The sequence below is a fragment of the Symsagittifera roscoffensis genome, chromosome 4 (genome assembly GCF_963678635.1).
Source record: "Symsagittifera roscoffensis chromosome 4, txSymRosc1.1, whole genome shotgun sequence".
Classification (NCBI taxonomy): domain Eukaryota; kingdom Metazoa; phylum Xenacoelomorpha; order Acoela; family Convolutidae; genus Symsagittifera; species Symsagittifera roscoffensis.
In genome coordinates this window covers 36,578,390-36,590,681 of record NC_087065.1, presented here as the reverse complement: position 1 = coordinate 36,590,681, position 12,292 = coordinate 36,578,390, and the positions used below count along the sequence as shown (strand labels likewise).

General features: G+C 39.1%; 1 protein-coding gene across 1 annotated transcript in view; it reads right to left on the bottom strand.

Annotated features, from left to right (window-relative positions):
- Nucleotides 1–246: 246 nt before the first annotated feature.
- The window catches only part of LOC134845158 (mucin-2-like), a 428,810-nt gene continuing 416,764 nt past the window's right edge, over nucleotides 247–12,292 (bottom strand). The window contains exons 11-15 of the mRNA XM_063862038.1: nucleotides 8,609–8,905; nucleotides 6,124–6,408; nucleotides 4,669–4,770; nucleotides 4,013–4,121; nucleotides 247–3,750 (exon numbers count right to left, since the gene is read on the bottom strand). Coding sequence (XP_063718108.1) covers nucleotides 378–3,750; nucleotides 4,013–4,121; nucleotides 4,669–4,770; nucleotides 6,124–6,408; nucleotides 8,609–8,905 — 4,166 coding nt within the window. The 3' untranslated portion in view covers nucleotides 247–377. The remainder of the gene's footprint in view (nucleotides 3,751–4,012; nucleotides 4,122–4,668; nucleotides 4,771–6,123; nucleotides 6,409–8,608; nucleotides 8,906–12,292) is intronic.

Genomic DNA, 12,292 nt, shown 5'->3' with positions numbered 1-12,292 from the left:
ACCAAAAACTATTGAGACCAGTTAAAGGGCAGTCGGAACAATCAACGCTTTGTCCTGATATGAGCAGTCTTTTTATGTGAGTCCAAAAGGACCAAGAGTTTACGAGAGAGACCAGTCGCATAAATTATATGCGTATCATTTTTTTAATCAAGCGTATTCTCGGGTTACGTCTGAGCTTAATGTTGTTCCAAGAGTCATGTGTTCATTTTTCTTAATCTACTTGGTTAACCTTTGACTGAAAAACAGTCTCGGGATTTTAAATGATTAAATTGCCCACTAGCAGCATTTAGAATGCATTTTATTGCCAGATAAAGCCATCAATTAGGACATAAAATAAAAAAATTTAAATTAAATTTAGTTTAACTAGTTTCAATACATCAATTCATATTTTCGGTTGCTTGTTTTTCGGAAATAATTTCTAATTTGTCTGCATCTGCGGAGAGGTTCAACGGTTTTGGGTCTTGATCTATTGGACTTCGAGTCAGTACTGGCTTCAAAGACACTCCGCTGACCCTGCTAAGGGGAATACTTAATGCACCCTTGGCTGAAAAACCAAGTGAGCTTCCTCCGCCGCCAGACGAATTAGGGGTTGTAGGCAATGGAGTCGAGTTTGTACCAGTTGTCGGTTTTGCTGAGCTCCTAGGAGCAGTCGGTGGAGGTGGTATAGCGACAGAAGACTCATCATTCGAGGGAAAATCGAATAGTTTGGCACTGTTTAATTTTTCTTTGGTTTCAGAGTGAACTGATGAAGCAGGGGTTACGTTGGAAACAGTTGACTTATTGGCTCCTGATTCAACCGAGCTCCCAGCTCCCGAATCGGAGCTTCCGCCACTACCACTTCCGGAACTATTCGTCTTTTTCTTCGGAATCACAAAATTACTCAGCTTATTAGTAGACTTCAAAAAAGCTGGAAGAGTTGAAGCTATCGGTGATCCAGGTTTTGGATTTAGAATCTTACTTGAACTCTTTTCAGACTTAGTTTTCTCCAAACTCAAAGTTTTCATTTTATTTTTTGATTCCGATTTTGAAGATACGCCAGAACTAGTTTTGAGAGATCCCGGTTTAAGCAATGTGTTTGCGACAATAGACGGTTTTATGGACATTCCTGTTGAACTTGACGCGTGACTAACGGGAGACGTGTGGGAACCTGCAGATCCAGGAGAATGTCCGGCCAGTTTATTTACAACACTTTCTAATCCTGGTCTCTTTTTCGTTGGACTAGATGAACTCGGTGATTTGCTTCCTACATTCGTCGGAGGCAGCATATCGGTTCCGGCCGAGTCTTTAGAAGCTAAGGTAACAGAAACATTCGAGACTGACGAAATCGCATCTTTTGTGGTACTCGACATTTTTGAAGACGACAATTCTTTGACAGAAGTCACATCACCGGTGGTTACTTTTGTTGGAATAGATCCAACTCCCGCTGTTTCGGCCGTGAATGATGCTAACAGGTTTTTCATAGGCGATGACTTATTTTCTAGAGACAATGCTTGTTTAGTTGCCTCGGATTGGGTTTTAGAATTGAGACTGAACGGCTGTTCTTTAACTCCCGATGTTGCCGACGAAGGTTTTAACGAGATATTAGACTGCAATGGATCTGTTCCAGGGCTATTGCCAAATGTTGGTTCGGAAGATACTTTATCTTCTTTTATGGTCAATGGCCCTGATAGCGAAGAATATGGTGACGCAACGGCCAATGATCCAACAGAGGATTGCGTAACGGTTGATGGTGGGTGGGATGACATGGTTGTAGCAGCAGTGCCGCCTGATAGAGAACTGGCAGCAGGAGTATGCTCATCTTTGGCAGAAGACGCTGGCTGCACTTGCAATTTTTTAATTACCAGAACTGTATCCGATTTGTTCAGAGACTTGTAAGTAGTCGTTGTCGAAGATTCCGAAGCCTCAGCATTTGGTTGCACCATCTTTTTTGGATTCTTCTTTTTAGGTGCCTTTGGTTTTTTCGGAACTGTACTCATCATCAAGGCAGCCATGTTTGAGTCACTTGAGTCATCTGACATTTCAAACGCATCAAACTCGCTTTTGTTTTTACTCCCCGAAGACAGCAGCGAGGCTTTCATCTTCTTCACCGGCGATGTTCCTGTGCCACTCATACCATCATTGGAAGCACTGTCTGCTTTCGCATTGAACTTTGGTCCCAATTGGCCGATTGGACTCTGGCCTTCACCTTTCGGAGGCCTACCTCGTCTCTTAGGTGGTCCTGTGTTTTTCGACTTCTTAGTAGGAACTGTGAACACACTGTCAGTCGAATTTCGACTCTCGTTCAAGCTCTGATTAGACGAGACTGAGGAGGAGTCAGTGAAATCATGCGAACCTTTTCTTTTATTACCAGTACCAGGAAAATTCTGACCAAACTTACCCCCAGAATTAAAACCAGCTTCTCTCAACTTGGTTGAAATCTGGTTCATCTGCAGCTCGATGGCCTCGATTTCAGCATTGCTGAGATTGTTCTTATTTTCAAGCTGTTTGATGAGCTCTGCCAGGTGTTTCATTGCGCGCTCTCTATCCTTTTCTTCAGAATTGACAATTGTCGACGAAAAGTTGTTCCTACCGTGCATGTCAAAGTCTACCGACATTGAATTTGAGTTTGAATTGTGTACGTCAGGCGTACTAGAGGGAGTTATTGTCGTTGACGGAGATGGACAAATAGATTTTGAGTCAATATTGAATCCTCCTGGCATGCTAATCGACTGTTGAAGAAAAGGCGCCAAATTAGGCGGGTAGTTGAACGACGAATGCGATGACTGAGAAGGATCCATGGAATTATGCAAACCAGAAACTGGAGAGAACATTCCAGAAGGTTTCATACCCCTTCCGTACATGTTCTGAAACTGCATAGCAAGAGCTGCCTGTTGATTCAAAAGAAACTCAGGGTGCATTGGCGACATCGCTGGGGGTGTTCCGGAATGACGTTGCTGGTTCATGGCATCGAAACTAGGCGGGTTGAATGGCAACCCTGAAAGTGGATTTGGCGTTGAAGGCGCACCGGGAGTCCCCTTCGGCGAATTGAGAATTTCTCTCAGTTTCGACTCTTGTGACCCGGTTGATGTAGAATTTGGACTGCTCTGAGACGCCGACGAAGAATTTGGTAGAATTTCGGGCGTGACAGCTAAGGGCGGCGGAAGCATTGCCGATGTCATAAACAGCTGATTATTTGTGATCATTGAGAGCATTTGAAATTGCTGGAATTGCAAGGACGACGGCGATGAAGAAGGCAGGGATGGAGCTGGGCCTGCAACTGACATCGACTTCTTCACTTTTGTTTGTTTCACTTTCACTCCTTTAGCAGCTCCTTCTTCATCTTGGATTGACTTAGCTCTGGATCTTTTTCGGTGGGCTGCAGCCGAACTGCTCCCTGATGAGGTGGGGGCATGCGAAGACGACAAAATAGATTGACTGTTCATCAGGACTGGATGGTTGACAATTTCGTCAAACTGCAATGAGGCGGGCGACATTGTGTCTGATTGGAGCATATCAGATAATTTCATCGACTGCACTGATACGGGAGATACATTGGAGATCCCGCACAAGAGTTTACTACTGCCAGTTGTGTCTAAGTCTCCGTTGTCAATGCTGCTTTTGTCGAAGCAGATCACAGACTTCACGTCAATTGTGGGCGTGAGGGGAGGGGCCACTTTGGCAGATGGGTTCTGAGGAGGAGTACACACATCTATGTTGAGTGAGTTGCATTTTCGAAGAATACTTCTCGTCAGATGAGCAAGAGATCCACACCTAGTCAAGCAACCATTTAAGACTTCATAAAACCATCAATCAACAGGCAACGACCCTATTGAATGATATCTAGAGCTTATCGTTACGCTTACAATTCTTATCGCTCAATAGTTGAATTCAAAAAATCTACATCAATTCTCCTCCTCCGAAAAAAATCAAATGAATTTTCAAACAACTGACACGCCAAATAAGCTCAATCTGCGATAAATAACTTAACCTTGGCAGTTAAATAACACGTTGTAAAATTTGGAAAGACACATACTTTCTGAGTATAGTTGTCGCGTATGTATCGTCACACACGAAGACCCCGTCAGAAGTGGTCACTTTGCACGAGGGATTGGCGAAGTCAGGGTGCAGTAGCTTCACTTCAACTAAAACAGACAAGTCCTCACTTTCCTTGAAAATAAATTCATAAAATTCTCTAGTGATTAATCCAGCCAAAACTGAAAGTCACATTTGCTGTCCCTTAACCATCATTCAAAAAATTTCGGACGGACGAATCACGAAGACACAAGCGTTGCCGAAAGTCCTAGGTTTCGAATCAGACTTAAAAAGGGTCCGCCCCAAATAAATAAATAATTCGCTTTCCTAAGGATTCCCAATTTGGTACCTTTTTAATACACCTGTTTTGGCCGACCAACTTGGCACCAATGTATACTTTATTTGACAGTGGAATCAGCTTGGAAAATCTATATGGTCAAAACATTCCAAAAATTGTTCAAAAAGGCAGGTACCCTAAAAAAAATTATCGGGCGCAGGATGTTCTTTTTGGCAAAATGACATCTTTTCATTGGTTTAGGAGAGCTCAAAAAATTGACTTTATGACCTAAGACAGATCCTTGGTACAAGAGCATACTAATGTATGGTAGTAGGAATACTGTATCCAAAGTATCTTACGACTAACCAGAATGCACTTACCAGTAACTTTACAACTGGCTTTGAGAGGATGAGTGAACATGATCTGAATTTCTTCTACACTGAGAATGACCACATCGACATGTTTAGCAGTTCCAGGAAGCGCTAAAAGCAATATCGTCATTTTCTTCCGAAGTTGGAACCAAAAGCTACTAATTACTTAAATTTCAGTGCTTCAAATATCTTCAATAAAATAATTTGTTATAGTGGGCCTTAATTGAAATTGAAAAACAAATTTTTGTCATCTAATGGAAACGAACTGCAACGGAAACAGATAATACATGATTTTATTGTTTATCCCTTTTTTCTCAAGAACTAAAAGGCCGAATTGAAAGTTTTTCAAAACCATGTACTGCATACGATGCGTATATCTCACTATGTAAAAAAGCCAATCAAATTGGTTCAGCTGTGAAGGAGTGGCATAACAAACGAATCCACGCACAGACACAAACGAGACATTTACACTATGGGTGCCGGACATCAAGCCGACAGACCTCAAGCCGAATCGTAGAACTAGGGACTTCAAGCCGAATTTTTTCTTATCAAGTTGTGAATATGATTAATTTGAAAATTTTATTGAAGAATTTCTGAATTTCATATCTTTCTTCAGTTATTGGCGTTTTCATAAAAATTAAGCCTCTAACTGATGTTTAGGAAAGTTCAAAAATAAAACACGGTTGAATGCGTTTTTCATGTTTATAATGTATGTATTTCAAAAACCGGCTCATGTTATTAACGGATGCCAACCCCAAGTGGTGCATTGTCAACCCCTGGTGCATGAATAACGCTTTTTATGGACTAAACTTGCCTAAATTTTTCAAAAGCCTACATTTTTGAAATTTTTGAAGTGTTTTGAGGTGCTTGTAAAGTTCAAATTTCGACCTGAATTCCCTTCGACTTGAAGTCCCGTCGGCCTGTTGTCCTAGACCCTTACACTCAGGGGCGGATTTAGGGGGGGGGGGGAGGGGGGGGGGGAGAGGGGGGCGTCCGCCCCCTCCCTCAGGGATTCGACCCCATGCCGACCCAAAATATCCCCCCTTTGTACTATTTTGAGATATCCACTTTTGGCTGACTGACCTTAAAAATTTTCTAAAGGCGCCTTTGGCGCCAATATATACTTATTTTCAGGGGGGAGCGCGCGCCGAAAAAACGCCCTTTTTGGCCTGTTTTTTCACAAGTTTGCCTGCGGCGCAGAAACTTTGGCACATTTTCAGTGCTTTGGGAGAGCTCAAAAAATCAATTTGGTCGAACTAAAAAAAAAAAGGTCGACAAAAATTTCGATTTTTTTTGAAAATCCGCGCCCCCCTCGAGAAAATCCTAGATCCGCACCTGCTTACACTACATATGAATTAGTAGATGGATCTTTTTGAGGCACATTGGTGTCTAGAGAAATGTTAGGTGCGTGACGCTGATTTTTATTCTGATGAATCAATTAGAATTCGAAGAACTGTGGCGCACCTTGTTTTCTCATCAATTCGCCGATGAGAGAATTAATTGCAGCCTGTTTGCGCATAATGTGAACAATATGCGGCAACGGATTCACGTGCGTGAACAAGACAGATTGCACCATGTAGCACCCAGTCGCAGATTTGACCTCTTCGCAGCTCCTGTCAAGGTCAATTAGTGTTAAAAGGTCACAGCTGGGCAGTGCGTGTGCATATTCATGAGCGTAGTCCGGCACAACACCCTGATAAGCTGACATGGCGTACAGCCAATTAAGAGGCTCCTTCGAATCCAGCAAAACTGAAACACAGCAATCTGAACCCAGATTCTGAGTTATCGATACAAACCGATAACCTATACCGACGCCAGGCAGCTAACAAAAAACACAAGGGTAACAAAAAGAGCACAGAGCATTAAAACATAATGAATAAACCAATTTGACAGCTTTTTATCATCGTTCGTCATTATTATCCTTAGAGCAAAAAAAAACAAGCAACTGCAAGTGTTTCACTTGATAAGTATTGATTCTATCGAAGACTGTCGAATTGATTTAGTGCATATGCGAGATACTAGAGACCTAACTTACTTATCACTGAACCAGAATCCAACTTACGCATCCTGCCTATGATCAAAATATACGCAAGGTAGTTTAAACACAGTCTCGCTTCAAATCTGCTAATTACATAGTCAAAAACTCCTTCATTATATCCGAAAACAGGGTGGCTTCTAAAGCTCGTAGTAATTACCCGTTACACGACAACTCGTATAGATTAGCAATTACGACAATTCGCAAAACAGGACATTTCGCAATAAACTCGTAAGATAATCCCTTAATTACTCCTAAAGTAAGACCGGTAATACCCCACTAAATATCCATTAATTTATACTTAATTCAAAACACTAACTGGGGAAAGATACAATCGTTTTTTGTTGGTTTAACACCAAAAATTCAGTCCAAAACTTTGATTGCATTAATTGTAAAACCGTCATTTTGGTTTCTAAATATGTTGTTATTCACTTCGGTTTAAAAAAAAAGGTGAAAAAGCATGATCATTTAAGGTGCATAGCAGTTAAAAGCGTGGAGAAAATACGCAAAAACAAGCTTTGATGAAAAGTTTAAAACATACACCTAACTATTTGCAATACCTCTCGGGGAGGGGGGGGGGGGTGGGGGTGAGGGGCAAATGAAAGTTTCGCAAAAAGTTTTTGTGTTATCCAAAAAGGGGATTCCGACCAATTTCTCGTGTTCACCACTGAGGCAAACTTGGATATTCTCGAGCGTTACAAAACTTGGCACGCTAATGGCACATTTAAAATTGTCCATCATTATTTTATCAAGTATATACTCTACATGCTGTTATAAACAACTTCTCCATCTCAATGGCTTACTCTCTGTTACAACGAAAACTCAAAAGCAATATCAACAAGTATTTCGGTTGTTACGTGAACTTAACCTACTATTAGAGCCAACAGAAATTATTATTGATTTCAAAAAACCAGCAATTTTTGCTTTCAAATCGGAATTTCCAAAAGCGTTTGTAAAAGAGTGCTTTTTCATTTTGCGCAGGCCAATTGGCAATAAAAACTAAAAATAAGGACTGGCGGTTGAATTCAGAAACGACAAAGACTTGAGAAAGAAAGCGAAATCTGTTATTGCGCTGGTTCTCATTCATGAATTCGACTTGGAGTTGTCATCATAAGCTCAATATGGCACAACAACTGAGAGAAAGCAGCTCCGTTTAAATCTCGATTATTTTGAAAAAACGTGCGTGGGGCAATATATACTTGAAATTCTACGAAAATATCCATATTTCAAACCAGCTATCGGAAATCAGTTCAATAATGCGACAAGGTGAAATAAAAAACCAACAATTCGGTCAAAGGATGGCATAGAGCTTTTCAAAAAGGAATGGGTTATGCGCACCCCACTGAAATTCATTCAGCAAATAAGGAAGGAGCAAAGTTTAACGGAAAATCGCCTGATTCGATTAAAATCCGGAGAATAGCCCTATAAACGTCCTAAAGATGAACAATTGCAACAAAGGATATCAGAAACTCTTAAAAAGTATCAAAACAATGATATTATTTCGCAGCTGAAGCTTTTTCATTCAACTTTGATCCGTAGAACCCCTTTATAATTTGGACGCCGCAAAAGTTTTGATATTCTATCGCTTTTTTTTTCACATTTAGATTAAAGGAAAATTTGATTTTCTTGGGATTTTTATTTGAGTTCTCTTTTTCAGAGTTGACTTTTTCTTAAGATTTTGCGAGTAGTCTTTTTTGCAAATTGTCTTTTGTTGCGAGTTGACGAGGTACCATAATTACTCCTCAAACCACTTAAACACACAAAAAACAAACCTATTAACAAATCGATCCGCAAATAGAATGTCCTAAATCCATCCGCCAATAGAAAATACAAACCTAACAAATGCATCCGCAAATGAACGATATGTTACACAGACGCGCAATGCAAAGATTGACAAAGGGCAAAACTACTTACGCGATTTTGTGAACTCCTGTAGTTCTTTCACGTAGCATGCGAAAAGGGGCATCGGCTTGTGAAATGTAAGGCAGAATGCGACTGGCATTGGGGAGCTGTTGTTTATATTAAGCGTCGGTGCTATCTTCAAAGGTTGGATACTCGTTACCAAAGGAGCAACCTGCACTTTACGTACTGAATTTGAGCTCTTTGAGGAAGGGTTGTTGGAGGTCAGAAATCCGGCTTCAGACAAGATTTTTGGAGAGTTTATTTGCTGGAACTCCAAATGAGCTGTGATTCCGACATTTGCAGGCAAATCTGCAGCAGAAAGTTAATATTACTTTTAGATTAATTTCATATAGGTGAGTGCAATTACTAATTTCTTAGAATTGGGTTCCAAATTACAATGAAATTAACCCAAGCAATGAAAGTAGCCTGGTACTATAACGTAAGCTGCACGTATGTAATCATGCAGTGATGATTAAACAATTCTTTCTTAAGAAGCTAAGCTCGTTGTAATTTTCACTTATCAAGCACAGGCGAAGCGGAGCTTCGCACCTTTTGCGATACAAGAATTAAGGGTTATCACTTCAAAAATCTAGGGTTACCAGTTCAAACCAAAAATCTAACCAACGAAATCACCAGAAAACTGACCTTTTTGTTGACATATTTCATACGAAAGCTCGAACTATGAAAAAGGCTGTGTAAGTCAAAGGTTGAGCTTAAAAGAAACAAGATTAGGGACCCCTGAGAGTACCTTGAGAGCGCCTCACTATAGAGATGTGAACTTCCGATTTGCGAAGTTTTTTAGATCTAATTTCTTTAAATCTAATTTCATAAAGACATCAAAAAACGTTATAAAAAATATAATCATTTGAGCGGTCGTAGTTGAACGCAAGATTTTCAACTCCTGAGAGTACTTTTGAGAAAATTTTAAACCAATGTTTCCTAAAAACTTTTTTGAAACTATCATAGAAAACGTCGTATCTCGAAAAACACAAAGATTTGAGCGGTCATATTTGGAGGTAACTTTCGCAAACCCTGAGAGTGCCCTCAAAGAGCCTCTTCATAGAGATGGGAAATTCAAATTTTGTGAAATTTAATATCTAAGTTCTTAGAACAATTTTTAAAAGACAAAAAACGTTACATCTCGAAAACTAAAAGCAATTGAGCAGTCGCATTTGGACTCAAAATTTGGAACTCCAGAGAGTACTCTCACAGTACCCAACTACAAATTTAGAATTTTCAAAACTTTATATTTTTTCTAAATCTATTTTTTCTGAAAATTAAAAAGTAACAATAAAATCAAACGGAAAAATTTGAAGAAAAAAAATCAAAAAATCGTTTTTATCAGTGAAACATTGTCAATAAAGAAAAGCTGTCTTGTGTCACCTCAACGCCAGATGGTTGATTGAATTTATAATTACCATGTGGTAGCAAAAACGAAAATCCCTGAGCGGAGACCTTTCATGCCGAAAAAAAAATACAAACAAAAATCTAAGCTAATAGAAAAATATATTTAAGTCCCTTTTCCCATCAAAGCACACAAACTTTTTTCAATTCCCGAACGACGCAATAAGAGGCTACTAGATCGATATAAATTAAGCCGAAACTTACCTACCAGATAAACAAGGCAAAAATGAAAAAAAAATGAAAAAAACCGAGTTGGTAAAATTACAACCAGCATTATAAACAAACTTCAATTCCGCCGGATTTTTATAATTCGAAAACACTTGAAGCAATTACAGTGAAAATTGTTTAATGCAAAAAAACGATTCTTAGATCTGGCAACTAAGCCGACGAAACATAAGCAGACAAATAATAGGCCGAATTTTTTTTGAACCTGAATAATTACCGGTAAAACAGGTCGTACTCAGGTTCGAACCCGAGACCTTTGGCTTCCCAGGCGTATTCGCTACCCCCAGGCTAAATGGACAGGAGACACTAAGAAATTTGAATTTATTATGAACTAAGGTACCACGAGTCCAGATGAGTCCTGTGGACAAAGTTGTTTACGGGAAAAAAGTCTAGTACCCGATTGCAATACCCGTCATATCTCGAAAACTACAATTATTTCAGCAGTCATAATTGAAGGCAAGATTCACAACCCCTGAGAGTATCCTGACAGAGCCCAACTACAGGGTTGGGAGTTTCTAATCAAGTGATTTTTTTTAATTTTCTGAAAAATTTTTGAAGCTCACAAAAACTGTCGTAACTCGTAGGCTAAGAAAATTTGGTTAATCATAACTGGAGGCCAAACTTGCAACCTCTAAGGAAACCCTGACAGCATCCCACTTTTGGTTTGCTAGTTTTAAACCCGGTGAAACAAACACTAAATTCAAACTTAAAAAATCGATATCTTAACAACTGCAATATACGAAATAGCTTAAACGTGACAAATTCTTTGTTAAAAATGCACAATTAAAACATTGAAAAAGCTTGAACATGAAGAAATCGTGAAGCCCGCATGTAAAAATATAATAGATTATAGACAGATAGATATATAGATAGATAATAGATATTCATTTAAACCTGCCTGGTACATCTTCAGCCCAAGATTGCAACGATAACCATTTTCGAAAAACTTCAATTTACTGAAACCTGATTAAATCATCTTGTGAGGGCACAGTGCTAGTACGGACGTCACGAGTTTCATCTAAAGTGATGTTGCTTCTATATTGAATATGTGTTGTTGAATACCTCGAATAACGAAAAAGCAGGCGTTCATGTGACACTCAGGCGAAACTCATCTAGTAATTCTGTCGACGACAAGTTGAAGAATTCAGCGATTTGACCTAGGCTGCGAAACGTGCAGTCTGCTATCTCATCAGACTTCTGGAAAATCAGTAGCTTTTTCTCATCGAATTTGTTCCACTGAGTAGAGACTTTTGAGTTCATTGTCATTCAACTTGCATAACTCTCGTGAACCAACAGAAAAAACGGGCAGTGAAACTCTTTCTTCATTTTATCAACAAACTCACCATGAAAACCTAGCATGAAACTGAAAAAATCTGACCAAATGGTACCCCTGACAAGAATATATGCCAGTGTTCAAGTGTAAAGTTTTAAGAGTGTTTAAATTATAAAAAATTGTAAATCAAGAGCTCAAAACAAAAATATTAACTGCCAAAATAACCACTTCTAAAATTAAAAAATTACAATCAAGGAGAGCCGAACCCCAATGTTCCGTTCAGAAGTCTTCCCTTTTAATTTCTGCCCCAAGCTACCTTGGAAATTAGCAATTGGTTTCAAAAAAAGGAGGAATATGCTATTGAACTACGTTTATGCTTTTATCATGCATGGAAACCTAGCAACAAAATTTGCAATTAAAAAGTGCAGCGATATAGGCAATTTGGATTAGAAAAAGCAAACTGACATTAAACTAGAAACTTCGCTTGGGTAAAAATTTCTATCACACTCATATAAAACATAATTTTTGGCATCAAAAACCATAGCCAACAGACAGTATGTCAAGAACCAATGAAGGCAAGGAAACAGAAAAAAAATTGACTTTCGAATTTAAAAGAAAAATATACGGCCGCTGGAAAATATGAAAAATAAAATCAACTTTTGAATTAGAATTTGATCGCATTTTTTGTGACCTTTACTTTTGCTGTTCGATAGTGGAGTTTGCCTTCTTTTTAATAAAATTTCATTTGATGAACGTTGTGAAGGCTCTTATATAGGTCGTGATGATTTTTTTTC